We start from the raw sequence: 9,775 nt of genomic DNA on the forward strand, positions 1-9,775 counted from the left end.
TCAGGCCTGGGCAAGGGGCCGATCCTGCGATTGGAGGGTGATGGGGGTCAACGCCTGAGGGCTCCCAGTATGTGAGAGGGGGCAGGCTGGGCTGAGGGACACTCCCCCCCGCCCCACCCAGTGCATGAATTTCGTGTACCGGGCCCCTAGTAAAAATATAAAACTAAAACAAACAAACAAAAACAGCATCACATCGTTTAGGGAAACCAGTAGGCAGTAAGTGAAGGGTGAGGCAACTCATTCCATACAAGGGATTCCTGAAGACCCCACATTATTCAAACTAACATAATTCCTGGCTAATGTTCCCATAAAATGAAGGTATACTAAACACACTCTCATTGGCCTACCAGCTTTGAAATCATGTGGTTGATGAGTTTTCTCAGTTTCTTGGGATTTGCATTAATTCAAATTTTGTACATTAAGGTAAGATTTTTTAATATCACACAACTTCAAACTCTTAAACTTCAATTTTGCATAAAATACAGCTATACCATAACATTATTACTACTTTGCAGAGGAAGAAGTGAAATTCAGAGAAGCTGCAAGATCACATAAACTGGTGTACAGAAAAAGATGAACTCAGACCTATTAAAAGATCTGGGAATGTCCAGGGAGGAATCAGTTCTTACAGGCTTTACAGTCTATCCAGAGAGCAATCCAGAAGCACATCCGAGCTTTCAACCTGGTGACTCTGTTTGGGTAAAGACCACCCAAGGACTGACTCCTACCTGGAGGGGACCACATACCGTCATCCTGACCACTCCCACCGCTCTCAAGGTTGCAGGACTAAACACCTGGATCCACCACTCCCAGGTGAAGGCAGCCCACCAGCGGAGTGACATCCAGTCTGAGTGGAAGGTGACCTCTGACCAAAAGAAGCTTGTGGGACGGGGGGGGGCGTAATGAGGAGGAAACTCGTCTTGCAAGGCCTGTCAGGCCATAAAAACTGAACAATGCACTGCCCTGGGAGGGAGGGGTAGGGGAAGGTCGTTATCTCTGGTCCCAGGACAGATCATTGATATGACTTGGGAACCCCCAACACCTGGGGGCCTTCCTATAAGGCCACAAGGGGGTGCAACCATATCTGCAAGACAAAGACCCCAGAGGGATATATATAGACAGGCTCTCTACATGTTTCTTCACTCTGATTTGGAAATTATTCCCGGAGTCCGCAGGTGTAATTAAAACAGTGTTCCTCAAAAAAAAAAAAGATCTGGGAAGCCACGGGCCCTGTAATAGGAAATGAGCACATGGCATGGAGCTGCTCTCAACAACACAACCACCCCTTCCTTGGTTGTGCAGGTTTCTTTCCTCACTTTGTACTTGCTAATGTAGCAGACAAGTGGGTATCTCCTATAACCTCCCCTACCCTTACTTCACTGTGCAGCATTTAAGGGGTTTGGACAGAAATGACTCCATATTGAGTTAAACCAATAAGAGTAATCCCATGCCCCTTGTCACAGTGATAGCCTTAGATAATCTGAGCCTGGGCCAACTGGTGCATAAGGCAGGAACAGGAATGGACTAATCTGACCCAAACTTTGGACTCTGGTCCAACACTTATTAAAAGAGTAATAAGCTCTTACCCTCTTGTTAGATTTGAATGAAGCAGCATATGTTACGGGCTACCATCCTATAACAAAGGTACTCAATCTGAAAACAGCAATGACAGGCGAGATAGTAAGACACTAGGTCCTCAACCAATAGTCCTGGAGCAATACCTTCTCTGGACTTCTCTAGTGAGTGAGCTAACACAGCTCCTTTATTAAGAAGTCAATTCAAATTGGGTTTCCTGTTACTTATAAGTAAAAGTATCCCAAGTGTCGCAGCTGGTCAGAAATATGGTCACATTAAGCTTCAGAGAGTCCTCCCTGAGGTTTTAATTAGAGGAGCAAACAATGAGGATAAAAAGAAAAGATTCTTGGAACTGTTCTAGAGAAGCCCATGTTCTCTGAACACAAAGAGAAAAGAGAAGCCTTCAGAGGCGCACCTTGGCTTCTAGCTAAAGCTTATGAAGTCATATGTGGCCTTAGGTGGCAGAGTTCACAGGAAGAGTTGCCCAGCAGGGACTAAACTAACCCAGGTGAGTCCTTGAGGAACAGTGGCAGAGAAGGTAACAACAGGCAGAGCTTCCTTCCTTTGAGTCCTAATAGACAGCAGAGCCTAGAAATGAGAGTATGGGCTCCGCAACTAGATTCAAATCATGGCTCCACCACCTGATAGATAGATAGATAGATAGATAGATAGATAGTGGTTCAAATTAATCCATCCCATCTGCACCTCAGTTTCTAATCTATAAAGTGGTAACAATAGTACCTGCCTCATAGAGTTTGTTTTGAGGATTAAATAGGACAATACAAGTGAAGAATTTGAAACAGTGCCCAGCACATGGCAAGTACTCAAATGTTAACTGTTATTATCTTGCTTGTGATACTGTCTGCTCAGAAAGTGGTGCCGTGTGCTATCAGTTCTCTCTTCAGATAGCTTGACCAATTGTTCCGGGATCCACAAAACCTGTAACCTGCCTATAGAGCTTCTTTCTGAATGCCCAGACTCAGCTGGACAGAACGACTTCCTGCCAGGGTTCTGTATCACAGAACAGCTTGTCCCCCGAGTAGGGCATGGCTTTTCCAGGATAGCCATTGTCCTTTCCTTAGGCTGCAGATACCCATCAGGAGAAATACCAGGGCCCTTCTTGTTTCCTGTGTACACACAGCCTGCTTTCTTTCTTTTTTTTTTTTAAGCTTTTTTAAAAATCCTCACCCAGGATATGTTTTTATTAATTTTAGAGAAAGAGAGAGAAACATCAATGTGAAATATTGATCGGTTGCCTCGCATACGCACCCCGACCAGGGATCAAACCTGCAACTAAGTATGTGCCCTGCCCAGGAATCGTCCCTGCAACCTTTTGTGTAAGATGATGCTCCCACTAACTGAGCCACCCGGCCAGGGCTGCTCCCTATTTCTCCATCACATCGTCACTAACTTATGACAGAAGAAGGGCAGCAAACTGCTGCTTCCAGGAGGGAAGAGGAAAGAATATCACTCTCACCTATGGGAGAACTGCTTGTATACCACAGAGCATGGCCACACAGCTGACATAAGCAATGACTAGAACGTGTTCTGATCTGCATGAGGGGATGGCAGCTCAAGGACAGAGTAGAAGTGGGTATTCTCTTGGAAAGATTCTCATTGTCTATCAGAGGAAGTGATGCTCACGGCCTAACACCATCATTTCACCATGTCTACTCTCCCAGCTTCATCTCCCATCATCCCCTACCAGGGATCCCACCCAGACATCAGCCAAAAATAGCCCTCCAATAAGTCCCTCCCTCAAGCCCTATATTTTTCTGCCGTAGCTCATATGACACAGACTGCTATGCGTTCTCCAATACCCTTTTTTCCCCACTTCTTCTACAAGAAGAGAGTACATTTTCCAGCTTCCCCTGACAGAGTTAGAGCCAGGTACATATGTTTGGGATATGAACAGAAGTGATTGTGGTACTTTTGGGTTGTGCCCTTAAAAGAAAGAAGCATGCCCTTCCTTTCCCTTCCCAGCAGCTAAAAGAAGGCAAGGTGATAAGCAATTCTGGATCATGCAGAGGAGAGCAGCACCTTAACCTTAGGCCTGATGGAACAATGAGGAAAAGGCTAGTCCTGGACAATTTCACAGAGCCACTGTGGGAGCTTGCAGTCTGACCAGAGAAGGAAATAAACCTGTCTTGTTAAAGCCAACTACTTTGACATAGTAATCTATACCCTAATTAAGCTCATATTACTCTCTTCCATTAAAGGAGAAAGCACATGTCCCTATCAGAAGGCCAGTCTAATACCACAAGAAAAAATGTGCAGATGGTGACAAAGAAGCGCCCACTGCCCAAAGGCTCATTCTGGCCTAAAGCTAAGATTTATCCAGAGTGAGAACATGAACCAAAGGTTCCCTTTCATCCTAGAATATTCTTTGTGAGCCAAACCTCTACTCTGGACTGAACTCACATATGCAGAAACAAACCCAATACAGTACCAAGGAAGCCTAAACTTGCCCCTGAAGAGAATTTATTAAATGTATTCTGGCACCGTAAGAAACCTGATTTGGAAAAGCAAATCTACACTGACCTTCCAAATTCACTTATGAGAGACTAAAGGCTTAACTCAGGGAAGAGGAAACATCTGAAAGTAAGAGTCAGAAGGGCACTTTAGGGACAGACTATCACTGACAGTTTGTTGTCCTCGATGACTGTAAACCTTTGCTCTGCTTGTTCCCAGCAGAGGGATGCCTTTCCTATTCCTCTGACTTCTGGCCCAACCCTTACCTACCCATACCCTTTAAAGCTAACTCAAATGTCGCCTTCTCCTCTCAACATCTCACCCTGCTCTATAGGCAAAATCTGAATCTGTGTTCCCACAGTACTTTATATGTCCCTGACATTGGACTTGGCCCTTTTCACTGTATCTGTTCATGTGCTTTTGTACCCTACATCATCACTTCAGAAATGAGGAAGTCAGATGCGTAATGAGCTCAGAGCACAAGTAGACAATAGCAGGATTGCTACAAAGATTTGGTCTTTGGCCCAGCCAATGTGGTTAAGTGGTTGAGCGTTAACCTATGAACCAGCAGGTCTTGGTTTGATTCCGGTGATCAGGGCACATGCCAGGTTTCAGGCTCCATCTCCAGTAGCGGGTGTGCAGGAGGCAGCCGATCAATGATTCTCTCTCATCATTGATGTTTCTCTCCCCCTCTCCCTTCCTCTCTGAAATCAATAAAAAAAATATTATAAAATAAATAAAATAAATAGAAAAGACTTAGTCTCTGGACTCTCAGACCAGAACAGCTTCTCCCACTCAACATTACTGGCAGGAAAATTGAGGGGTTACACCAAAAAATCATCTCTGCAGAGTTTTCTGGTCAGGAATCTCCATCTGAGAAATCTATTAGAACCCAAGTTTCCATCGGTCATAATCTGAGCACTCAGCAAAAGGAGGGTACTTTTTTTTACAGTAATTATCCCCAAGCAGCACAAATCCTTTAATATTCTGTTTTTCACTTAAGCATAAGGTCAAGTTCACAATGCCTATAAACCAGGACACAGGCTGCCTGGTGTCAGAGTCTCATCCAGAAACATCTCCCCAGCTGAACTCCCCTAAAATGTTTGAAATTCTACTCCTAAAGATAAGGGTTTTCTTAGAAGTCTGAGGTGAAACTTAGATATGCCAAGAAAACAAGTGAGCTATTAAGCTGGTTTTATTCTTTCAAATTTTAAGAAATTTAGTTATCAGATTAGTCAAGTACCAGCAAAACAGTGAGGAGATGGTCAGAGGCCTTGATGGGAGAAAAGTAGGAGGAGATGCCTAGAACAGGGGGTGCCTTCTGGAGCACTGAGGCCTGTGGAATCTCTTGAATACCCTATGTTTGCTCTCATTGATAGCCAGCAACATGAACGTATACTGAACCGGGTTCACAGATAATAATAACAGAGGCTCCTGCTGGTTAGTGGCAGAAGCAGGACTTAATTATTTAGATCAATTAGCCTATGGTAAAAAAAATTGGCTTCATTATACATTGTTTCACTTAAAGTCACAGAACCTACTGACAACATAAAGTGAAGACTTACTTTATATTAATATGAGATCCAAGGGCAGTAAATAAAAGTAGAAATTCAATCACCCAGGTTTCTTAATTATACCAAATAGCAACACCCCGTCTATTGGGTTCGTACACAGGGTCAAGAGACCACCTTAGTCTGCATGGCCCTGCCCTACTGTCCTGAAACCTGATTTTATACATGCTGTCAGATGCCCCATGAGTTTCACATGCCATCGAATACCTATGTATTTTAATGGAGAAGCTATAAGCTAAATATAATAATAAAAGTGTAATATGCTAATTAGACCGGACGTCCTTCCGGACAAAGCCAGGGCTGCGAGGGAAACCCAGGTCCTGGGTACCTGCCAGCAGCCGGAGGGAAGCCCGGGTCCTAAGTGCCAGAGGGAAGCCAGTGCCAGCAGCCAGGGGAAGGAAGGCCTACTCTTGCACGAATTTCGTGCATTGGGCCTCTAGTATACAATAATGTTACCGTTTTAGGTAAAAAGCCAGGAAGCTTGTAGAATTTACTAAAAACTCATTAATTCTCCTGCAATTCCCCAGAAAAATATAATTTCTCAATTTCTATGAATTTCAAAAGAAATCTCCAAAAAGGTTCTCTATAATAAAACATGAACATGAGATTTTATGGTAACCCTTACACTAGGGTAGTGTCTATGCAAAATAAACAATGCTATAGAGAAACATTTTCAGTTGCAATTATCATAAAATCAGACTCAAATTTTGACCATACAGGAAAATCACATATCATCTTTTAGTTCTTTCGTTCTTTTGCAGGCAGGGATGGAGGATGCGATGATTGCAGCCATGCTCTTCTGAGCACAAGTTCTCCTGCTGGCTCTGGAAGAAGTTCCCTTCCCTTGACTGTCCCTACTTCATACTGGGATTACCAAAAGCCTTCAAAGGCTAAGTGACTTTCTCAAGGTAACTTGAACAGCAAGAGGCTGAGGTAAGAATGAGTTAGGTATTTCTGCTTCCCCCATAATGCAATCCCTGAGGATCACTTGTCATTTTCGATCTTTTGGGACTCAATTGGACCACATCAACACCTGCTTTCTATGTTAGAAATATAACCACTGAGACTTGAGCAGCAGAGTGCTCCATGATACAGATACAACACAGAATGAAAATACTTACTTGGGGAGCTGGCAGAGACTCGCTTCCTGGTCAGGCTCTCCTGGCTGGCCCTGTCGGAAGCTGAAGAGCCCCTTGTTTGGACATGCCTCTTTCCTAGACTCTCCTCTGGCTCTGGAGACTTCTCCATTCCATGGAAATACTTCATGTGATAGTACAACAGCTTGGCTTTGCGGAAAAATTTTAAACAATCCACAACCTTGCACCTAAATTTGTGGTCTAGGTCAACAGCTGGTGCTTTAGATGTCACAATATCACCTGTTTTCTTAAAAGTATTTGTTACTAGAAAAAAAGAAGAAAAAACACACAAATTAACACATGGAAATAGAAAGTGAAAGAATAGCATGCATATGTAGCAGGAGACATCAATCAGACTGCCATTACCTCCCAAAGATTACTGTTTGGAGAGAGAAGGAATAGAACTTCAGGGTAAATAATAGAGACTCAACTGTGATTCACATTTTGAAAGAAAAGATCAACATGCTGTTGTTTTCCAAAGCTGCCCTAGTTCTCAGACTTTGGGAAAAGAAGGGGAAATCCTAAAAACAAAAATCAGGATCCCACCCCAGCACTTGTTACTCATGAATTGGGCCAGACTCTGATTCACCAGCATTCCAGTAGCAATCTGTATGAACAGAACTAGGGATTCTTCTAGTGGGATCTCTTTATACACCTAAAGGATCTTACAGCAGTTTCTACACAAGGACAGTGTAACTGTTACAAAGGTTTTAATATTAAATGTTTTTGAGATTTCACTACCTCGTACTTTGTTTCATCAAAAGGGCTCAGAGACTATAAAAAACAAACAACCAATTGAATGGAGCTGGAAGGCATGAGGAGAACTTAGATGGCTCAATGATCAAATTCAAGAGACAAAGTCTGAACCCCCACACCCCCAGAAAAAAACAAACAGAAGGCAATGGTCTATCATGCATCAGTGACAAAAAATAAAGCTGTCACAAGGCCTTCATGTGTTAGAAAATCTGTTATTGAGGACTCCCTTCAGTGCCCTCACTTGATGAGGAATCACCTTAAACTCAAGCCACGCCTCTACAGAATAGGTTACTCAAGAATATGCTCTCTTGAGTGAAACAAATTTTTCCTAAATGCAATGAATGATACAAGTTCCATTAGAAGCAAATAGTGTGCTGAAACTTCATAAATATGATTACTTCTTGAAGTACATTCCATAATCAAAATAAATTTTTAAATCCTTAAACTCAATATAAATCATACTCTATGGAGCACTAGGGTATGATTGCAAAACTGGTAGGCTTGATGAGCTGATGGATGCTGTTATATAGGCAATTCAAACAAGTAAAAAATTATATACACACATCCCAAAGCAGAACTCCTTAAAATCATTTTCCATCCGGACAAGAGATATAAGAAAGAGGCTCAAATAGGTTAGATGCAGTTAAGAGAAGAAAAAGTAACATAAAATAAAATGAAATACATATTTCTCAGACTAATACTTTAGGACAGGGGTGGGCAACCCCTGGCACGCGTGCCAAACATGGCACGCCAGTAACTTTTGCTGGCACGCGAAACCCTCTCTTATAATCTTCCATTTACAATTTTTTTCTTAATATCGACTATTTTATTTTTCAGATAAATTCAGTGTAGGTGCATCTTAGATAAATAAGTAATTTTACATAACAAGTTATCTTAAAGACCATAGACATGGATTGACGAGAGAGGGGAAAAGCAATTTCAATAGTGTCGAAAACAAACTATTGAGGACTTGGAATGCCATTCCAGAAAATTTTTTCTGTTTAAAAAACTTTGCAACAGCGTTACTCTCCATGTTTTCATCCACATACGCTTGTGAATTTTTGTTCTCAGTAATGAATTTTGTTAAGTCTCGTAATAGGAGTAGCCTGACAGATGAAAGTAGTAGCTCGTGCATATCTCTGAAGGTCATGAAATATAAACCTAATGTAAAATCTCTGTCATCAGTGATGCAGCAGCAAAAGTCCCACTGATAATATCAAACGGAGTTATAAAGTTTTCTGTCAGACTATCAGTATACATGTATACATTAAAAAATAAATGTATTTTTCATCATCATATACTGTTTTTGTCACTCGAATGAATTTTATTATTTCTCCAAGGTTCTTCACATACGTACACCTTAAGAGATGTCAAGTAGGCGTAACATGTTCTCAAAAAATTAGGGTTGGCACACAGAAGAATTTTGAGTCAGAGACTTTGCTGGTTTTGTCACGCACTCACAAAAAGGTTGCCCACCCCTGCTATAGAACAAGCATGTCAGTAGAGAAATTAAAAACTCTAACCTCTGATATATTCTAAAATTCTTTCTTAAAACCAAATACAAAAAACACCCAACCGGAAAAGCAAAATGAAAAAAGAATCCAAAAATACGAAGATAGTGTAAGGAGCCTCTGGGACAGCTTCAAGCGTACCAACATCCGAATTATAGGGGTGCCAGAAGAAGAGAGGGAGCAAGATATTGAAAACCTATTTGAAGAAATAATGACAGAAAACTTCCCCTACCTGGTGAAAGAAATAGACTTACAAGTCCAGGAAGCGCAGAGAACCCCAAACAAAAGGAATCCAAAGAGGACCACACCAAGACACATCATAATTAAAATGCCAAGAGCAAAAGACAAAGAGAGAATCCTAAAAGCAGCAAGAGAAAGAAAATCAGTTACCTACAAGGGAGTACCCATACGACTGTCAGCTGATTTCTCAACAGAAACTTTGCAGGCCAGAAGGGAGTGGCAAGAAATATTCAAAGTGATGAATACCAAGAACCTACAACCAAGACTACTTTATCCAGCAAAGCTATCATTCAGAATTGAAGGTCAGATAAAGAGCTTCACAGATAAGAAAAAGCTAAAGGAGTTCATCACCACCAAACCAGTATTATATGAAATGCTGAAAGGTATCCTTTAAGAAGAGGAAGAAGAAGAAAAAGGTAAAGATACAAATTATGAACAACAAATACACATCTATCAACAAGTGAATCTAAAAATCAAGTGAATAAATAATCTGATGAACAGAATAAACCGGTGA

General features: G+C 41.7%; 1 protein-coding gene across 3 annotated transcripts in view; it reads right to left on the reverse strand.

The window, feature by feature from the left end:
• PHF20 (PHD finger protein 20) overlaps positions 1-9,775 on the reverse strand; it is a 124,274-nt gene that overhangs the window by 32,370 nt on the left and 82,129 nt on the right. For all 3 annotated transcript variants that reach the window (XM_014550655.1, XM_005879742.2, XM_014550654.1), the window contains one exon: positions 6,740-7,018. In XM_014550655.1, the coding sequence (XP_014406141.1) occupies positions 6,740-7,018 (279 nt within the window). The remainder of the gene's footprint in view (positions 1-6,739; positions 7,019-9,775) is intronic.

Source organism: Myotis brandtii, unplaced genomic scaffold (assembly GCF_000412655.1).
Source record: "Myotis brandtii unplaced genomic scaffold, ASM41265v1 scaffold61, whole genome shotgun sequence".
Taxonomy (NCBI): domain Eukaryota; kingdom Metazoa; phylum Chordata; class Mammalia; order Chiroptera; family Vespertilionidae; genus Myotis; species Myotis brandtii.